Consider the following 22,776-nt stretch of genomic DNA (forward strand, 5'->3'; position numbering starts at 1 on the left):
TAAAATAGCTACGCCACCATGTGCGATATTGATTGGTTCTGTCTTTTCTAATAATGTTATAATGAGACAGTTTTGGTGTATTTTGGGGTTTTAAATAAGTTTCTTGAAGGCAGATACATATTGGTGAGTATTTACAGGAAAGATCGTATAGGTCATCGATATTGGCGCGGAATCCACGACAGTTCCATTGTATCATTCTGTTCATTGTTTATCTCTTATTAGACTTTCTGAGCGTTTTCGGGTTGTTGAGGTTTTCTGTTTTTCACTTTTGTTTTTATCTTTTTTTGGGAAGGAAGGCCTTTCGATGTCCATATCTTCTTCAACAAAGATTTGAAGAACAGGGTCATCTGCTGATTTTTCTTTAGTGTCCATTTGTTGTTGGTGACTAGAAGTTAGGATATGTTTTTCTTTAAATCCTTCATCCGGAGTGTGTATGTTTTCTTGTGGTATGGTAATTGGTGTATTGACTGCTTGGGTTTGAGTTGCACTGTACAAAGATTTTACGTAATTTGAGAAAGACTGTTTTGGAGGTACTGTTATTTCAGTTTGCGATCCGGTTGATTGGAATTTTTTGGTGGCTTGGGCATACGTAGGTCTGTCTGCATGAATTGGTGGTGAGATGATTCTTTTTGCTTCTGGGTAAGAAACATTATGCTCAGTTTTATATTTCTGGATAAGTTTCTCACTTTTCCAGCGCTCGCATATTCTGGCATAAGTGGGATGATCTTTTTTGCAATTTGGACATACTGATTGAGGAGCATTAGAGTTTTCGCAATCATGTTCGATTGAACTACACTTTGCGCAAGTAGGAGTTCCCCGGCAAGCTGTTTGGGAATGTCCATACTTCTGGCATCGGAAACACCGTAGCGGGTTTGGGACATATGGTCTGACATTACATACCAGATATCCGGCCTTAATGGATGATGGACGATTCGGTGTGTTAAAGGTCAAGATCAGATTGCGAGTAGGGATCAGATTACCATCTTTTCTCATGGAGATTCTCTTGACATGAATAACTCCTTGTTCTTTCAGTTCTTCTAGCATTTCTTCTTCAGTTACATCTAGTAAGTCCCAGTTTGAGATCACTCCTTTAGAGGTGTTTAGTGATCTGTGGGGTGTTACAGTTACTGGGAGACCTGCAAAGAAATTTGTTTTCAGAAGTCGCTCAGAATGTTTGGTATTAGATGTCTCAATGAGAATATCTCCTGATCTGAGTCTCTTTACGGATTTCGGAGATCCTGCTTTACTTTCCAATTCCTTTTGAATTCTAAAGGGAGAGAGTTTGCCAACTGCATTCTCACCAGTTGAATGGATGATTAGATAGGTTGGAATTGGATATGTCTCTGGCTCAGTTTTTTGGTGCTTTGCCATTCCTGCTGTGGAACTGTCTTTCTTTTTTGATATCTGGGTTGCGTCTGGCAGCCCAGATAAGTCTGAGTTTGATTTACTCATGATATGCTCTTTTTGGCCCCGGGAGATTCTTTTTCTCCCAGGTTACCAGCCCCGCCACGTGGAGGCAAGAGCGGTGCCGCCTAGTGACCCAAGCGAAGAAAAGGGTTAGTAATAACTAAAAATAAAGAGAGGGATTAAAGAAAGGTGGCTTTCCTTTCTAGGTTATAGTATTGAATATATCTATTTAATTATAATATTCAGGAGCTATCGGACTTTCGAAACTCAGGAGAAACGTATTTACAATTAAGCGTACTAGATAATCACTCTGGAAAGGCGCTGTGGTCACTAATATCGCTTGGCACTCGGGGCCATTGTTTACTGATGGAGAGCAGAAATGTATACCTAAAAAGATGGGAGTGGACAGAACAAAAACATTAAAATTAAGCAACATAAAATACTTTATTGTCCACCATTTCTTTGAGAAAGTTATTAATAAAAATGAAACTGCCATAATGTTTCTGGAATCCATACAAACCATTAAAAACAAATAAAGAAAATATTAAAATTAAGAACTGCACAAGTGTAAACTGTGATAAGGCAAAAAAGTGATAACAAAAATGAAAGCACTGATTACAATAAATGTTTTCTTTTACATTTTTTAAAATGTCACATTAGTATATGTCTGATTGGAACTTCATGAATGGTTATTATTGTTATTTAGTTTTTTTTTAGGAGCATTAGCAACTAAGGTCATATTGCTCCGGGGATATGCGGTGGTCATTCCCTGCCCTTTTCGCATCCTCCGTATTTGGTGGCTCATGGGCTTGAACCCCGGTCTAATCAAGAAGCATGTGCTACGCACTGGTGCTCCTGCCCACCTGGCTATGGAGGCGCCTCATGAATGGTAACACTATCTCTCATCATAATAAGCAGTGTGCACTGTATATATACACACACACACTATGCATACAGTGTATCCCATCCCTGTAGAAGCAGTCTCCCCTGTTAACAAGCATAGATCATGCTGAGAAAAATTCTATCCCATCAGCCTTGCACAATTTATCCAGAAACAAAATGGTTGACACGGCTCTCATCACGTACCCACTACTATTGTGTCTGGGCAGAATTGTAGACACTTTCAGATTTAATCCTAACTCGTGACTTTTTCTAAACACCCCCCCCCCTTTAATTGTTAAGCAAGTCCTCACTCCTTACTGTTAATGTCATTAGTGCTAACATGTACAACATGCCCTTAAAAATTGATATCTGCTCTTCAATGTCATCAACTTCAATGTCATCAACCCTAGCAGACAAAACCAGGTCCTATTCCACTTATCCTTTTTGATCAATATATTTCCCTTTTTCCTGACAACAGCTACTTACTGTGGGATCAGTGCATTCTGCATTGGATTTTGCCGCTGTGTTGTCTGATTTGCCATTGCAAGTTCTGGCATTGGGGCAGGCAGCTAAGAGCTTGATGGACATCCAACTTAATTCCTTAGAGGACATTAGCATTAGTAGAGACATACGATGCAAGAAAGCAAGCTTATGCAGCATCAGCCAAAGGAAAAGAAAAAAAAACTCCCATTTCACCCCTCAATCAACCACCCGTTGGCTAAAGGCAAATTTCCACGGATATCTTTCCTCAATTTTAAACTGTGCCACCTCAGGTTCTTAGTCTGAGCAAGAGGAAGAATCCAATCAGCATTCAGCTTGCTCAACCCATTCAAGACTTTATACACCTCAATGAGATCACCTCGCAGGTGCCTACTCTCCAGGTGCTGCAATTTGCCGAATTTAAGGCTTTTTCAGTAAGAGCATCCATTTGTTCCCCTCACCAATCTTGTTGCCCTTCTTTGTACTCATTCTAGCAACTCTACATCCTTTCTAAAATGAGGCCTCCAGACCTGTACACAGTACTCTGGGTGTGGCCTGACCATTGTCTTGTATAACGGGATAATCACCTCCCTGTCCCTGCTAGCAAAATTCCTATATACCATTGACAAGACTCCATGACCTGCCCTGGCAGCACGTCTGCACTGCTCAACAAACTTCATATTTGACTCCACAATTACCCCCCAGGTCTTTTTCACTTTCCACTTCACTGAGTGTAGTACCATACAGTTGGTACGTTTCTCTTTAGTTATTGCTACCCATATGCAGTACTTTGCATTTATCAATGTTAAACTTCAGTTGCCACTTCTCAGCCCATTTTCCCAACTTATCTAAATCCAGTTGGAGTAGCATACTGTCGTTAACAACCCCCAACCTTTGTATCATCTGCAAACTTGGACATTAAACCTGATATACCTTCATCAATATTATTGATAAATACTGAAAACAACAATGGCCCAACACCAAACCCTGGGGAACTCCACTAATAACATTTGTCCACGAAGAGCAGTGTCCACTGATTACCACTCTCTGTTGTCTCCCACTCAACCAACCCTTTATCCATTGTAGCAACTTACCCTTAATGCCATACCTCTCCAATTTGTACAGCAGTCTTCCATATGCAACAGTATCAAAAGCTTTCCTGAAATCCAAGTACAGTGTATTCTGGTTATTTGGGCCACCAGTTAATCGGGGCCACCGTTTATTTGGGGCAAATCTTAAAAAACAGAACCCAATCAAGAAAATAGCCAGGGTTTACTTCGCTTAATTGTGACAACATGCCATTTAATCGGGGCAGGAGACGGCAGCACTGGAGATTACCCTATGATTGTCTCCGACCAAACCACGTGGTACAGTCAGATTTCTAGAGGTCACAACCATAAGACAATAAAAACAATTAGCAGTCACCTGTTTATTGGGCTTTTCTGTTAGTGCAATCTATCATAAATGGATAGTAAACTCGATCTTCTTGAATTTGTGATAATACCGACAGTTGGAATCTGTGGGTTATTATGGTGAAATGTGTTTACACTTCCATGAAATTTATTCCGATTATCACGTATATTCTTCCGATTTTCAAGTATCGTTTGTTTATTTGGTGTTTAGGAGCATTAGCAACTAAGGCCATATTGCTCCAGGGATGTGCGGTGGTCACGGGCTCAAACTCCGGTCTAATCAAGAAGCGTGTGCTACGCACTGCTGTTCCTGCCCACCTGGCTATGGAGGCCGTTTCATGTATCATTTAATTTTTAATTGGTAAGGTAATAAAGGGTAAGTCTATGCTTAATAATATATCTTTGCTTTTATAGCCTGTGGATAATATTCCTCCTATTTTCACTAATTAGAATTGCTGTTTAATAGAATTAAAATTCAATTCGCAAACATGATCACAATGACCGGCGCTTACTACACATCGTATAGTGAACGGTGCTTTACTATGGCGAGTCCATCGTAACGTGGTTTGATTGTACAGTGAACCAACTGTAAAGCAGGGTCCATTGTATTTTTAACTATTTACGTGAAACTTCGGATAACTGGGGCAGCCGCTTAATCAGGCCAAAATGCACTAGTGCCGATGTGTCCCAAATAACTGGAATCGACTGTATATGATATCAAAATTATTTTTTGCATTCAGTTCCTTTGTGACCACATCATAGTATCAAATCAAATTGGTCAGACAAGACCTCCCTTTAACAAATCCATGCTGTGTCTTAATTATTACTGCAGTCTTGTCTAGATGATCCTGCAATGCTTCTTCAACCAGTGATTCCATTATTTTCCCTAGAACACAAGTTAAACTAACAGGTCTGTAGTTACTTGTGTTACCTTTTGAACCCTCTTTGTGAATTGGTGATACATTTGCACACCTCCAATTCATGGGGACCTACCCTGAGTCCAAGGAAGCTCTCATAACATCTGTAAAACATATATGCAAAACCTATCCTGTTCTTCAAGCTCTCATAAATGCCCATCAGAACACCAATTTGACACCTAATATCCAGATGATGGGGAAGAGATATTTTCCAGAAAAATAAATAAAAATCATCCAAATAGCACCACTAAGGGGAATGTGCCACTAACTTTGCACAACATGTGTTGTAGCTGAATCCAGGTGGTATGCAAAGGAATCAAAGTGATGAGCAGAAAACAAGATTGCACTGCAATATGTAAACAGCACATAAGCTGAATAACATTTCAAAAGGAAAATTCATGAATGCGGTCAGCGTGCTGGCCGCATTCATGAAGAAATAGTCATAGAAATGACTATTTCTATGAAAGATCAATGTTACTTATAAAACAAAACTTTCAGCAGGACAGTATAACAGTATATCATTAGCAGACAGTGTTTGGGATGATAAAACATTTGAGGAAAGGTCCAATAACAGCTAACGGTTTAAGGAAAATTATAAAAAAAAGTTGAAGATTCCAGACACCTACCTGCACTCTGATGCAGCTAGTGAGCCAAAATGTAGAATAGGTAATCAAATTATGTTACCATAAAAATCTTCTGTGTAGTAGTGCACATTGAAGCTATCACAACTACTTTAAAAAATAAAATCATCTTTTAAAAGATTTGTTTTTCTCACTGAAACCTGGTATTATATATTTCCCAAATTTGAAAACTTGTGAAGAAAATGTCCAAAATTGGATAATTTTCTAAACAATTTAGAAACTGGAGGTAATGTGTTGAAGACAATAAAGAACTGGTATCGACTGGTCCCCCAATAATCAAAATGAATCAAGAAAGTAAAGAGATTACAGAATGGATTAATGGCAAAAATGAAAACGAAGTCAAATTTCAAACTGACACCAAAATAAAATATCATCTTACGAGATGAAGAAGGCGCCTCCATAACCAGGTGGGAAGGAGCAGTGCGTAGCACATGCTTCTTGATTAGACCGGGGTTCGAGCCTGTCACCACCAAATACGGAAAAGTCAGGGAATGACCACTGCATATCCCGGAGCAATATGGCATTAGTTGCTAATGCTCCTAAAAATCAAAAATAACAATAACGAGATGAAGAAAAAGAAAATACCAAGGATCAAGAAGGGGCCATTCAAATGAATTTGGCAAAACATGAAGATATACAGTACTTTTACTTTTTAACACGTGTACTGAATGGTCTACAGAAAATAATAGAACAGCTGACTAAATTCTGATTTCAGCAACACCACAAATGTGCTTTAAAGAGAATAAGCAAAGTAAATCATAAATATCTGTGATTTTTGATTTAAATGTGATTACCATATTGTGTAATATATTCTTAATAATAAATACATATGCAAACTGATAATTTATATACATAAAATGCATTTCATGTTACAATCCTCCTAATCTGAAAATTTTGGCAATTCAAAAACAGCTTGCATTAATTAGTTTGGATTACCAATATTTCCTATTATCAACATCTATAAATGTTTGAAATCTATAAACAAGAGAGCTTTAATTCAACCTAGTTTGAAAATCCGTGCTAAACTTGTAATATTAACCTCATCAACCAGCATCCATTCAACAAAATTTTTAGAGCTGTTGCACCTCTGATCAATATGCACACCATATTCAACTATAAGTATCTTTCATGGCCATGTTTAATATCTGTAAGTGATGATGAACAGAATAAAGCAGAGAGCCAAGCAACAATCTAACGCAACAATTTTGAACTTACTCTTTGTAAAATGAACAGAAACGATGCGCATACATAAAACTGGCAGAAATTAGTAGGAGCATATCATTCTGATATACAAATATCAGCAATTTTAAACAAAGAGATTGAACCATGAATCACTCAGTGCAACTGTGCACGTCTGAATAATTGGGGGGGGGGGGAATGAAGAGAGAGAGAGAATATAGGAATGCAGTCGGTCATTCTCATCCAAGTTCTAATGATAATGCTTCCTCCTCCAAACCAAAAGGGTGAAACTCATTCAGAACTTTCTTTTTTCATTTGGGTGAAGAGTGAGAATACCACCCAAATGGAGTGGACTCATGAGATTTGCAGGCCTCAATCCCACTGAACATATATGGGATGGTCTAGGGATACAAATTTTGATATAGCAACCATCTCTCAGTTACATGCTATTCTCCTCGAACAGTAACTTCAATATTATTATTAGCCATATGGTGCAAGGAAGTCTTCAGGCTTATGCTGCTCCGGGTTACCGTGTGTGTGTGCGTGTGTGTGAGAGAGAGAGAGAGAAGCATGCCCTCCACCTGGAGTAAATTTTTTTTTGAGAATTTGGAAGTGTATAAAATTTAAAAATAACTTATAAATGTTTTTAAATATATATTTTTTTTCCCTTTTGACTTAAAACCAAACAGTGTTAGATTAATGTCGAAAATAAAATCAAAATTTCAAATTTCATTAAAAAAAAAATTGTAAAAAAAAATAAAAATCCCTCATTCCTTACTTTTTCTTTGCAGTAACATCCTCTACATTTATACATATATATAAGTTGATTTCATCAACTTCTGATTCTGAATTCTAGAGAATTTCTTCAAATTCAGTTTGTGTAAATCCTTACTGTCTCAATGCTTGTTAAATGAGCCATGCTTTCTCATGCCAATTTTTGAAACTATTACACATATAAAAAGGGCTGCTATTACTTGTAAACACAGTTGATAAATACTATATGTATGTGTACAGTTTCGAAAGAATCTGTACACATACAGACATAATTTGCTGAAAATATATTGATAGAATCTTGCAAACATATATATGTGTATACTCCTTTTGCCCCTTGAGTAAAGAACATATATATACATGCATACTTGCGAAAGGGTTAAAGTTTGAAACTTCTGCTAAATTCTATTTTCAGATATGCATGAGTTAATTTGCATATTTCAGAAATGACATGCTTTTACATCTAAGTTCACTTTGTACTCTTGATCAGAACATAATGTACTACCATAAAAAAAAATTCCACTGGCCTGTATTATTATTTTTTTTGCAGTCAGGTTGATTAATGACCATCGCTCACAAACTCTCGCCACTATCTATCACCTAGATCAATGGTTTTCAACCTTTTTTTAATAATGGCATCCCTAAATAATTTATTTCATTTTGCAGCACCCCTACTCAATTTTCTGCCTATTAGATCCGATTTTCTCTCTATATATATCCATATATAAATATATATGTTATATGATATTTATTACAATAATATAATTATAAAAATTACATTTCATAATACAAATTATATATATACAGTATATAATTTTATTCTTTATATAGAGGTACTAAGTAAACATCAATTATAGATCACTACAAAATTAAAAAGAAACTGTACACGTTTTTATAATGAAATAAACACACACACATATATATATATAATAAGTTTTAAACCCAAACTACATGGCACCTCTGGAATGTTGTTGTGGCAACCTAAGGTGTTGCGGCACCCCGGTTGAAAACCATTGACTTAAGATATTCAGTTTCTGCTATGTGCCTTTTCTACAAAAGGCCCATGGAATTCTGTAAAAAAGGCACATAGCAGAAATTCTAATTGCCATCTGTAATTCTACCTCTCTTGCAAACCAAATATGTGCCTGAACTAGTCAACAACCACTCACAGTTCCACTCCATATTCAGAAAAATAGGCGCCTCCGTAGCCAGGTGGGAAGGAGCAGCAGTGCGTAGCACACGCTTCTTGATTATTAGACCGGGGTTCGAGCCCGTCACCACCAAATACGGACGATGCGGAAAGGTCAGGGAATGACCACCGCATATCCCGGAGCAATATGGCCTTAGTTGCTAATACTCCTAAAATCCAAATACCAAACCAAACCATTCAGAAAAATAACTTTTCCTCTTCATCAATCTCTTCTACTTCTGTTCTTTGTAACAACATTCCTTCATATATATTTTTTACTGATAATTATAACCCATTGAAATTCACATTAAGTATCAACAAGTATCTTTTATCTTCTCAACTTTCAGTCCATATATGCCTACTACAGTACTATAGGTTCTAATACCTTTCATCTTTAGAGTCACCATTAAAAAAATTAATGGTGACTCTAAAGATGAATCTTTTTTAATTAAACAATAAAAAAATTTGCAAACTATTGTAATTTTGTTATTTATATCAAACTTTTGTACATTAACTATACATGTATATAACAAATTCACTATTATGTTATGTTCATAGCATTATCCAACATGTAACCCAATATGCCACTGATATCTAGACTTCTGCAGCTCTCACAACCCTCAACAAAAGTGCTGGTGAATTTAGCTGTTCAAGTAGCTTAGTTGTATGCATAGGATATGCACATATAGCAGAGGTTCTGGACTACCACATGCTAAGAAAGCAAGGGTCCATTTGTCTACTTATGAGATTACAGAGGTTTGAATTAATATGTTCAGAAGAGTCTTTCTTTTAACTTTGGAAGTATAATTATTAATTCTGACAGTAATTGCAAAGCTCAAAAGATTCACTACCTTCAAATACTTATGACTAGATGGCAAGCCAGATGGCCAGTCTGTTCCAAAGGACTCATTACAAAAGCTTTTATTCCGATTGTTTTCTTTCTAAACAAATTCACAAGTAAATAGTTTCCCCTCCACGTCTCTTCACTAATTATTTGCTTGCAGCACACAGCTCTGTTCTTGTTGTAGTAGGGTTTTAGGAGCATCAGCGACTAAGGCCATATTGCTCTGTGTATAATCTCTGTAAATTGCATGTGTTCTGTAGTCGATTTTCTGGATGAAAAACCCAAGTTTCCATGGGGAAAAAACCATGCTACCCTTGCCCGAGACCGACTAACTCAGCCACGTTGTGAAAAAGGCCCATGAAAACTCCTCATGTCATCAATGGGACTCAACGTGGTGGAAAAGACTAACTCCAGTCTTTTCCATATGTGGGGAGGATGGCAATTCTACCAATTGTGTTACCCACGAGGGCACACGACTCTGTAAATCATAGGCTGTACAAATTGAACCTTTCCGATACCAACCTTGGTGTCTGTGCTGAACGTGAAGATGCTTTTCACATTTTATGAGTGTCCTGTTTATTGAGATTTGAGATTACAACTTATGATTGCAACTGGAACAATTACTCTTGGCACGGGCTATAAATTTTTGGATAATCCTACTAAATTTAACAATTACAAGATTTTGCATGTCCAGTCTCTTCACAGAAGAGGGCTCTACTTGCATCTGCTGTTCATAATGCTTCAAGGTCACTAAATACTTAAGTTTTGGTTATCAATGCCTTAAGTTTTGGTTATTAATATTTTGGGTTTTTGCACCCAATCTTTTGATACTAATGGGTATTGTTATATTAGGTTGAGTAGAATAAACAAAATATTGTTAACTACTGTATGTTACATATATATTGTATGTATGTAAAATAAACTATCGCTGTATCATACCTTTTATGTGCAATTAAGATAATTAATTAACTAACTAACTTCATATTTTGGATACCTATTTTTAAAATGTCTTAAGTCTTATATGGCTAATAATTAAACTTTATGGATCATTATCTGATGTTTTTCTTGGACTATTATCAAATCGACTTCATAACATGGACTAGTAAACTTTGAGACTATGATAGTTATGGACTACTGACCCATCATTTTACTATATAATATAAATTTTGAAGTCTGTAAATAGTATTGATATTTTTGCTTTGGGAATGCTAGTTCCTTCTGCTCTACTTTATTTTTGCTTGTCCCTTTATGGACAAGATTTGCTGACTCACTTGGATGACACAGTCATCTCGATGGGTGGGATATATATATGTACATATAGATCTTTTTTTTTTTTTTTTCTGGCTCATCAACTTGTCAGCAAACAGGATTTATTTTGCTGGTGCTCCCAGTTTGGATCACTGAAGGTACGGGATCACTGCTAGCAACCACTAGTTTGGCACTACTTCCAGTAAGTGCAGGATATTGCCCATTTCTGGACTGGTAGATAGCTGAGGTTCACTAGAGTATGTGCTTAGTTGTGGCCCACCTCCTTGTGGTGTGGGTGGGCACTGCAGGCTTTCCACCTCTCTAATGACAAAGCAGCCAGTAACAAGGCAGAATTTAACTAATCTTCAGAGAGCCATCCTACATAAGGTACTATATATGTCTACTTACAAGAGTAAAGATGCTTTACACTCAGCTTGCATCCCTGCACACAATGGTTTCAGTTTGTTATAAGATACCAAAGGGCATATACATAAATTTGTGGGCTCTAGACAAAGCATCAATGGAGCCAGTGAAGAGAACCGGAGGAAAAATTTTCCAACTAATGATTCTATTTATTATTTAAACAAGTTAGGTAATATACGCACTGCGTTACATTTTGGGTGCATTTCATCATCAAATAATGTACCTCAATAGTTAAAAGCTTCTACACTGTACTCAAGAAATGTACCAAAACTTCATTACATGATGGGTAGCCACAAGATGGGATTTTTGTTAGCAGAACTTCTTAAGGGTACATGGATTGCATGGGGAAATGAATGACTTATTGAAATTTGATATAAGGCCTCTAAGAGTGTTCTAAATAGGAAGTGAAATTATGAAAAGATTCAGAGCTTGTGCTGTAAATTTCTAACAATGTTTTTGTTTTGTGGGGAGGTGGGAGGATTAGAATTGAGCCTGAAACCTTTCTGAAAACACACAAAACATACTGAAAATCCAACTTTTCCTTCCTGAGCAATGCCCAAACATCCAAAACATACTTCCATTTACTAGATAACTTAAGATTTTATGGGGTGGGGGGAGAGAAGAAAGAAAATAAAAAGCTGAATTTCTAGTGGTCAGATTTCGATAAAATTTGGTACAACTCAAATCTTTATAAGAGACATCTAAATATTTTACTGCAGTCAAGCTGCTATGGATGGATGGAAGACAAAGACAATGTGCTTTATGCATTCATAAGCATCCCTAAAAATGGTTTAGTGGATGCAGCATGCACACTGTTTTGAAAAGAAACTACTTTCACATGCATAACTGGAAAAGATAATGTAACAGAACCTAGGACAAGAATGATTTGATGTGTACTAAATTAGAAGCCCTAAAGCAAAGGCAAACTAAATCCAACTAAAGACAAACCTAAAGACAAATATCAAAACTAAAGACAAATGTCCAACTTGTCTACCCATAAATTTGGCCTTGACCATAAATTCCATCTAGGACAGATGCTTTTCTCAAATTCCATAGCCTCAATACTGACCTGTCACTGATAAACTTGGTTTGTCGGTGACAAAACCTACAAATATAGCATCTTCTGCCTAAAAAAGGAATCCCACTTCAGACAGCCAATCTCTTCTCACTTAACTGTTCATCTGTCAGTTAGCATACATATCTGATTGCCTAATCAGAAAGGCCTGTGTCAATAGTAATTTCAGCCCAAAATATCAGACAATTGAAATCCCATTATGATACCACTCAGTACCTCAACAACTGTCAGAGGGAATTATAAAAATAAACTTGTACTTGCACATTTCATTAGTATTCCTCTCTCCCTCCCTCCTCCTCTCTCTGATGTTTTTCATTCCACGTAATTAAGTGCTAAAACTCTAGCTCCAGCTGCATATTCAATCATAAATGTGAACCCATATATTTCAAACTGTTCCTACCTGTATAGCTGAACTCTGCTTTCCTTCATGGTACGCTTCACAGACTTATCTAAGTAAACTTGAAGGATTAAAACTCCATGCACTGGTATAATTGATAATTCATTACAATTATCGTAATTACTTAATTTCAATGTAACTATGATTGAGCGATTATAAATAACAGCAACGTGCTAGAGTAACCTTTTCAGTCTCAAAAGATTACAGTTTGTAATATTTTTATTACTTCTGGTTTATAAATTGTGATGGGCTTTGCAAATGCACGCGAGAGCAAAAGCCTACAGTTGCATTCACAAATTAGCAAACGTCTCATAAAACAAACATCACAATACTGTACAGGCAATCAAAACTGTCAAACCTGTGACATGGATTTTTCAACGAAGTACATCCCCAAACTTTGGGCGGAAGTTTAGAATAATTATTTGTAAAATGAAACTATTCTTATGATTGAAACACTATAAATTACACTTCTTTATATTATGAAACAACAAAACTTACACTTAAACATTCAATTGCCATCCCAGGTTGATGTTCGAAAGCCATTTTCATGTTACAGTATACACACAACACAACTTAGTTACAAACCGTGTGAAATTTCCCTAACTTTAACCAGCAATTCCCTAATTCATTTCACAATTATTTTAAAAATTTCCCTAACACGTCAAATTGAAGCTAAAATATTGCATTACTGAACTTATAATTCTAAATTTGTGGATAAAAAAGAAAAATCCAAAACAATATTAGGATATTTGTGAAATATGAAATCTGATTTCTAAAATTTGCGAATTTCATTAATAAACTATTATTCTATTAAGATTTAAAAAATATATTATTCTTATGTATATCATTCTTCATAGTATTCTTTTCGGAAATTATTTTCAAGTACAAATAGGGGTTAGTCATCCATCTCAAAATCCATGATTCGAATCATTGATAATGAAAAATGTACATTCCTATCAATTTTTATTTATTATTTTTTTTTTTTTACAAGATGCACAAATTTATACCTTGGGAAAATAAAAATGTTGTTGTTAATGGGCGCATCAGCAACTTGAGCCATATTATGCCGTATATAATGTCTGTAAATTGCGTGGGTTCTGTGGTTGATTTGCTATTTTCCGAAATAAAAATCCGAGTTTCGGGGATAAGAGACATACTACCCTCGCCTGAGCACCGACTACTCAGCCACGTTGTGAAAAATACCCATAAAAATTCCTCGGGTCATTGACAGGATTTGAACTCAGGTCTTTTCCATGGAGTGAGGGGGACAGTAATTACACCAACTGTGCTACCCACTAGGGTGGGGGAAATAAATAAATAATAATGATATATGAGCAGGGGAAGGTTATGATTAGTGCCTAAAATAATGGAATTGATCTGTTCATCTCTAGAAAAGTTGGGCAGATGGGCTGAGAAGTGGCAACTCAAGTTTAATATTGACAAATGCGAAGTACTGCATATGAGTAGAAGTAGCCCCAGAGAAACGTACCAACTGTGTGGTACTGCATTTAGGGTGGTAGAAAACGAAAAACACCTGGGAGTAATTGCGCAGTCAGATATGATGTTTTCTGAATAGTGCAGGTAGGCTGCCAGAGAAGGTCATGGGGTATTGTCAATGATATACAGGAATTTTGCTAGTAGGAACAAGGAGGTGATTATCCCCTTGTATAAGGCAATAGTCAGGGCACACCTTGAGTACTGCGTACAGGTCTGGAAGCTTCATTTTAGGAATGATTTAGAGTTGCTAGAACGAGTATAGAGAAGGGCAACAAGATTGGTGGGGGAACGAAGGGACCCTTTTACCTAGAAAGGCTTAAGTTCTGCAAATTGCAGCGGTTGAAGACTAGACACCTGCGAGGTGATCTGATTGAGATGTATAAAGCCTTGAATGGGTTGAGCAGGCTCAATTCTGATGGAATTCTTCCTCTTGCTCAGATTACGAACCTGAGGGGGCATAAATTCAATTTGAGGAAAGACAGTTGCAGAATAGATAAGTAGAAATTTACCTTTAGCCAGCGGGTAGTTGATTGCTGAAACAAACTTCCATCTGTCGTTATGGAAGTTGATAGCTTAAATAAATTTAAGGAGGATCTGGACAAAGGTTTAGAGAAAATGGATGTGTGAAATGTTTTTTTTTTTTTTTTTTGTGGCTTTCTTTCATCACATGCCTCTACCACTACTAGTAAAAGTTAACACTTTCTACATATTACCAGGGGTGGTCCCAGGCTCATTTAAGCAGCTAAAATGGGCTAATCAGTGTTCCTATTCCTAGCAACAGGATTAATCTTTAATCATCACGTAAAAAAAAATTAATTAAAAGTAAAAAAAAATTACGTTATTTTGATCATAAGGGGAATTACAGCCTCTTTTACCCCTACCTTGGGATCGTCCATGCATAATAAGATTAAATTAAAGAAAACACTTGATACTGTACTTAATTATGAAATATACGATTGTTCGCCATATCCTATGAAGTTACAAAGCCCTTAGAGGTAGTACGTAAAATCACTAAACATTCATATGAAAGTAGCAACGTTTCTGGATTTAGAAGGAAATCCTATCTTCAGGACAACTTAAAAAGGTGTCAAATGTAACAGGGGCTCACATCTGGTGAGTATGGGCTTGGCACACCCAGGGTTGTAAGCAAGATATCGTCATTCTTCTCTTTCTTGATGATTGCTTTCTAATTCTCTCTCTCTCTCTCTCGGTAACTCGGGAAATTTTTTTAGGCTGGTGCATCATAAGCCTCAGGCTTCCTTGCACCATATGGCTAATAATAATAACATCTAAGCAGCCTGGGGAGTACACTTGCACTAATATGAATGTTCGTTTTACTTAGTTCTCTCAAAAAAGTAGCCAACGTTACATAAATAAAAATATGAACCATGGATATTAAGATGGATTACTAACTGAGAGGATTGGAAAGTAACATCCCTAAAACTGCAGTTGGGAATGCTGGGCTCCTAATCAGTCGTCTATATGCATCGTTATGAATTTTTGTTATGCATCTCAAACCGATTCAGCTGAACAACATCATGCATCTTCAAGGAGCATTGTTTCTCTGTTTCAGTTACATAAGCGCCAATAGAAATTTTCTCAGCGCAGACGGTGCTTGTTAATAGATCAGATTGTTTTTAAAGGGATAATGTACACTTAAATATATGGGGTTCAAGAATATTTGCTGATGCTGTTGAAGCAGTATTGGGTGAGTAGATAAACTGCTGGCGTGGGGGATACACGGAACAATGTGTTAACAGAAACTGCCGGCAAGGACGAAAGTGATTTTTGCACTTCTTCTATGGGAACAAGCAGCAGGCTGGAAAGTAAGGTGTCAAGGATTTCAAGACCAACCAGAGGCCTCGTGAAACAAGCAAATACAGGGACTATGTTCCGGTAACTAAGAGTAAAAACAGGTGCATATATACCGTACGTGCATATAGACTAATTCTAGGAGCACAGTAACTAAATTTGATGAATGTGAAGTATTAATTAAGTCATCAAATGCAGACATTGTGAGAATATTGGAAACATAGTGTCACTGAGACATAAAAAATTCAGAATTTGAATATGGGAAGCGTGATATACAGAAAAAAAAGTTCCTATCTTAGAGTCACCAAGAACGCTCTCAATTTCCCATTTCTATTATGTCAATAAATTACCGGTACATGTGTTCCCTGATTGATCTGCCTGCTTTCCTGAACAAAAAAAAAAAACTGTGTTTCCGACGGTGCGAAATTTCTTGTCCACGCCTGAGACAAACTTAGCCATGAAGCGAAAAAGCCCATAAAAGTTCCTCCAGTCATTTGGCGGGATTCAAGCCAGGACCTTTTCCACCCGGTGTGGGGAGGACAGTGATTATAAACACCATGCTACTCTCTCAGACTGTAGAAAAGTGTGTGGGGGGAAATTATATTAGGGCCATACAAAAACGGCTTTTCTGTCCATGTGTATTAGGTACATAAATTATGTGCTCTCTGGCGATTTGTCTGTTTTGCCAAACAAAAATCCCAAGTAACTGGGGGGGGGGGACCTTGCTGCCCAACTAACTCAGCCACGAAGTGAAAAAAAGCCAATACAATTTCTTGGCGTTGATGGGATTCGAGGTCTGGCATTTTTCACACAGTGTGGGGAGGACGATGATTATAACCACTGTACTACCCACGCAGACTATACAAAAGGAAAAGCAGGCAAATCGACCAGAGAACACAAGCAATTTACAGACACAATGCACATGGTTAGTTGAAGTGACTTTCTAGGTGTCCCCAATATAATTTATTTTACACATGGGTAGTTGAAGTGACTTTCTAGGTGTCCCTAATATAATTTATTTTACACATGGATAGTTGAAGTGACTTTCTAGGTGACCCTAATATAATTTAGTTTAGTTTTTTGTACAGAAGGTACAAAAATAACCCTGTCATATTAGGGAGATTCGGGAATGATTCATCTGCCCATGCGTAATTTTGTCCATAAATCGCTCATATTCCCTAGTCAATTTGCCTGTTTTTGCTTGACGAAAAGCCCTAGTCTGTGTGTGGGGAAAGAACCTTGCTATTCACATCGGAGATCAAATAACTCGGCCATGGAGTGGAAAAAGCCTATAAAATTTCTTCGCATCATTGACAGGATTCGAAACCGGCCTTTTCTACACCGTGTGGGGAAAATTGTGATTACAGTATAGTCACAACTCACGCAGTCAAATCTAGGAAAAAATAAAGTTTCGTTCAAAAATTTTGACTTTATATTATTATGTAGCGAGGCACGTGCTGTTATTTGTTTCTTTTATTAAATAGCCAAAGATGGTAAAATACGCGCTACTTTAAATTTTTATTAAAATATAAAAAAACACAAACGAAACTGTTATATTAGAGTCACCTGGTAATTTCTTATATCCATGCATATTTCTTATATACAATATCCATGCATATTGTATCTGTAAATTGCGTGTATTCTTTGATCGATTTTCTTCTTTTGCTGGACGAAAAAATCCCAGTTTCCGTGGGGGGGGGGGGAACCTTGCTATCTACTTCTGAGACTGACTAACTCAGCCACGGAGTGAAAAAAGCCCATTAAAATTCCTCGCGTCACCGACTGGGCCTTTTCCACCCGGTGTGGGGAGGACGATGACGATACCACTGTGCTAACCGCGCAGACTTTATTGAAATAAATAAAGTTGAGCGAATATTACTTTGTGAGATATCTCTAGCGAGTTCCCGTGGGTAGCAAAGTTGGTAGGAGTGTCGTCCTCCTCACACCAGCTGAAAACCTGAGTTCGAGTCTCCTCGATGACGTAAGGAATTTTTATGGATCTTTTTCATAACCAGGTTGAGTTAGTCAGTCTCGGGCAAGGGTTGCATGTTCTTTTTTCTCTTCTGGAAAAAAGACACACACACGCAATTTACAGACAGTATACACCGAGCAAGTTGACCTTAGTCGCTGATGCGCCTAAAACCCTATAAAAACAACAAAAAGGTGTAGCGAAGTGATACTAATTACTTTTATATGTTATTTGTTATTATATTAATTTCTTGTAGAATATATATTTACTTTTCACTTTTATTTTCAGAATACTATTTATTTTTCCAATTTCTGAGAATAAAATGGAAAAATTCAATTGTATTTTTCATTTTAGTATTTTTAGTAATTTTTAGTATTTTTATTTTATTTTTTTATTTTTAGTATTGTAATAATTTCAGTATTTTTGAAACTAGACAAGCGCCTGAAATGTAATGCGGTGCGATCGTAAATTACCAATTTTTTTTTTAACTGAATTAAAGTTAATGCTCTCTGTCTGCAGTTTAAAAGTTTATTGGTGGCAGTTACTTAATTTTCACAAATTGTGGAGATCAATTTAAATAATGCGCATTTTGTACAATGAAGGCTCAAATTAGACTATGCATATACTCAATTATTGTTATTTTTTAACAATGAAAAATTAATCGAACAATTTGTTTAAAAATTTTGGGTTCATTTTACTAATAACGAACAATGCAACCAACTTAACCAACAGCAGTCAGAGTTACTGGCAGCTCGGTTAGGGTTTGGGGGAAAAAGGCAAAATGAAGTTTTGAACTTTTAATCTGAAAGGTAAGCATGGCCATCCTCTCTCATCCCATTATTTTTTTATTTATTTTTTTTTAAATTTTCAAACAAAAGATTGGGCCATTTTTCATAATACTAGAATATATTTTTAAATATATCTTTTAACGTCATGTTTTTCGCAATTTTTCTTCAAAAATTAAACATTACTTTGCACAGTGGTGCTGTTCACTCCTTAGGAATTTCAGAAAAAAAAATAAAAATTCAGGGAAGTTCCAATTAAAAAAAATCCCTTCGAAGTGATATCAATCAACTGAACTTAATTTAAAATGCATTTAAATTTCTATCTGAAGAGAGAATATATAAATTTTAGTTATGATGTTAGTTTTCATGACACAATCTCGTTCGAGTATTGATTTGCAAATCAGAGAGAGGAGGGCTAATGGGGCTACAGTACCCGGACAACAATTCTTGAAGGCTGGAACCTCAACATTACACTTAAGTAATTAAATTAATTTTTAATATTCGGCAATTAATAAAAATCTGAAAACTAATTTTATTGCCGATTATTAAAGAAAGTTAAAATAATAAAAATGTTTTTATTTTATTAATATGTATCTTATTGATTTATTATATGTGAGAATTGACTTGTTGCTTTTTAACTCTTACATCTACTTGCGGACCATTGCACACCTGAACACATAAATACAAGGGATACCCGTCATGAACTTTTTTATAGAACATATGGACAGGGGTGTCGAGCCCAAGAGCCCAATTCTCGACACCCCTGTCCATATGTTCTTGATTAAATGCCAACTTGTTCTGGTAGGGAAGGAGTAGAACTATCCTCTATAAGTCCATCATTAAAATTCTGAAAAGTAAAATCTAACTTCATTATGTTCGATCAGGGATGTGTCAAAAACGAAATGTTAAACATATATTTATTTCCATTCATTCTTTTATAGTTTTCACTTTTATTTAACATGGTTTTTGCACTATTTTTGTATTTTTATGGTGATTAACGTCGAGTGGTCCATTATGTATTCTAATTCCAAAGGATAACAGACATTTACAGACATAATGCACATTTTGGGTGTATACTGGCACTTTATTTTTTTGTATTAATAATAATCACAGCAATTTATTTAAAAGAAATGCAACTTGTATACTTGTAGAAAATATCACCTCTGTTTATAGTATGGAGTGTTTTATTCATCCTAATCGGTTGAACTACAAGATCAGATCAGGGCACTGCCAATATATCGTTCTTCGCAGCTGAGCTAGCTGCAGTGATTCCATCTATTCATTGCTCAGTTTCCTGGGATGAAAAACGCGAGTTTCTGGAAGATGAACCATACAGCCTTCGCTGAGACCGACTAACTCAGCTACGTTGTGAAAAAATATCTGTTCACTGTTCTGCAGGAGGAACGGAGAGAAATGCTGCGAGGAAAGACTACCCAGAAAGGTGGGGGTGCTTCTACCTACACAATTACTGCAAGGTCAGGAAGACCGATAGGAACTTTGAATTTGTTAATTTAATTGATTTATTTAGAAGCTGTATGGCATTTGTTTTACACAAGCTAACTTTGTATCATGTGACCCAAGGCCTATCAGACATACTGAGACAATAAATAATACCCAAACAAAATTACTTACACAGTACTGGAATGTGTTCCCACAAAATTATGACATTAGGGTCCCCCGTAAATGATTACATCTACCTATATATTTATTTTGTCTGTAAATTGCGTGTGTTCTCTGGTCGATTTGCCTGCTTTCTGGACAAATAAACCTCAGTTTCTGGGGGAAAAACCATGCTATATACGCCTGACACCGATTAACTCAGCCACGAAGTGAAAAAATCTCCGCGTTGTGTACTCTGTTTGCATATCACAGAACTTTGTCAAGGCTAGAGGCTTAAAAAGTGGAAAATGTGTGTTAGCGTTGTGTAGTGTTGCATTATGTTGTTCTGATCATTTAGCCGTTAGGCCCCTAGTGGGACCCCCTCCCCCCGTTGCCCACACTTATCCCCGAGGAGCCAGGTCAGGATCGCTTAAATACTCTGGCAGGTCCTGCCACCTAATTTCCGAAGATTTCAGCAGCAAGGGCCTAAAAAAATTAAATTTAATTAAATTTTAAAAATAATAATAATAAAAATAAATAAATAAAAGTAAAAAAAAATGCGACAAGTTAGAGTAGGGGTAAAGTCTAAAGGATGGGGAAGGACATATATATATTATGATATTAGGATACCCTGTAAATGATTACATCTGCCCATACATTTATTTTTTCTCTAAATTGCATGTGTTCTCTGGTCGATTTTGCATGTGTCCTCTGGCATTGAACACTGTCAATGCCAGAGGTTTAAAGGTATATTGATTTTGTATATGTGTAGTGTCGCGTACCGTCGTTCCTCTGGTCATTTAGCCGCTGGGCCCCTAATGGGTCCCAACGTTGTCCACACTCCGACCCGTGGAGGCAGACCAGGTACACCAGTATTATAGTTATTTACTCTGGCAGGTCCTGCCACCTAATTTCCTGAGATTTCAGTGGCTAGGACCTAGGTAAAAAAAAAGCTACAGATAGGGGTCAGCCAAAAGAAGTACTAGTTATGCGATATTATGATGTTGTTATTAAGTTTTTGGGTGTAAGACTCAAGCAATTTAGAGATGGTTCGGACGCTGGTTATAAGTTAGAGAAGGAGGACTGAGACTGAAGGCTGGGGGGGGAAAGACAGAGATCAGGTGTCCATAGAGAAGATGACCCCCAAAACAGTGGAGCAGGCCCATGCCCTACCAGAAGGAAAAGAGGGGCGGCGAGGGGGACAGGAGACCATGGATGACCTGGGTGGTGGAAGAAAAGGACCACGCAAAGGAGCGTGGCAAGGAAAGCTTAATGGCAGCGGCTGAGCTGTGCTTTTTGAGTGTCATACCTGGGACACAGGTCCCATCCTGTCTTCTTTTTCAGAGTTTGGCGAGCCTGTCACACTTGGGACTGTACGTCATGTGTCCCGCCCGATGTATACTTGTCACTACGAGTTCGGAGTTTTCAGGTCTGGTCGTCAGGTGTGTGGTTATCACTGGACTGTGTTACTAGTAGGGGTCTCTCCTCGGATTTTTCCCGTTTGTTAAGTCGAAATTAGTGATGTGTGTTCACTGCAGTCTGACTTGGGGGCGGTTTCAAGGCTTCTATCCATTTAGTCACTGGGTCAGCAGAGCTGCATAATATCATAGTTTGTGTAGAGTCTAAATCAGGAAGGTCCAAAACAGTGTTGTCTTTCATGGGACAGAGGTCCCGTTCAATTATCGATGGTAGTCAAGTTGACAATTCTGCTTGAATTTGTGCAAGACGAGTTAGTCAGGTGTACTTTTGTTCCAGCGGTAGGGATCTTCTTCTTGTGAAGAGCTCCTGGCAGTATTGCGAGAAGGCCTTGTACTCTCTGTCGGTATCCAACAAGTAATGCTCCTGGAGTTTTGGACTGAACACACGCAATTTATAGTTGCAATACACATGGGTAGCTGAAAATAGCTTTCTGGATGACCCTAATATAATAGTTTAAAAAAAAACAACACACCAGTGAAATGTTGGTCCATACGTAACAGGGGTCCTAGTTCTTTCCAGCAAAATATGCCCAATATTTAGCAACCACTGCTACCTGCCTTGACAGTCGGCACCATGCACAATAGGTCCATGGATTCGTGTTGCTTGCACCACACACGAAGGCGTCAGTCGGCATGTTGCACCAGGTATTTGAACTTATCCGACCAGCACACTCATTTCCAGTCCTCTAGTGTCAAACCAGCATGTTGTTGAAACCACAGCATTCGCCATGGACGATGATCAGCTGTGATGAGAGGGTGTCTCTTGGGTCC

The 22,776-nt window shown here is 37.2% G+C and overlaps 1 protein-coding gene across 1 annotated transcript in view; it reads right to left on the bottom strand.

Moving 5' to 3' along the window:
• Positions 1–13,453, bottom strand: part of LOC150086090 (tax1-binding protein 3 homolog) — a 61,096-nt gene extending 47,643 nt beyond the window's left edge. Inside the window, exon 1 of the mRNA XM_090373699.1 lies at positions 13,364–13,453. Within this exon, the coding sequence (XP_090229825.1) occupies positions 13,364–13,414 (51 nt within the window). The 5' untranslated portion in view covers positions 13,415–13,453. The remainder of the gene's footprint in view (positions 1–13,363) is intronic.
• Positions 13,454–22,776: the final 9,323 nt, after the last annotated feature.

Source organism: Mastigoproctus giganteus, chromosome 5 (genome assembly GCF_048544385.1).
Source record: "Mastigoproctus giganteus isolate SK-2022 chromosome 5, ASM4854438v1, whole genome shotgun sequence".
In the NCBI taxonomy this organism is placed as follows: domain Eukaryota; kingdom Metazoa; phylum Arthropoda; class Arachnida; order Uropygi; family Thelyphonidae; genus Mastigoproctus; species Mastigoproctus giganteus.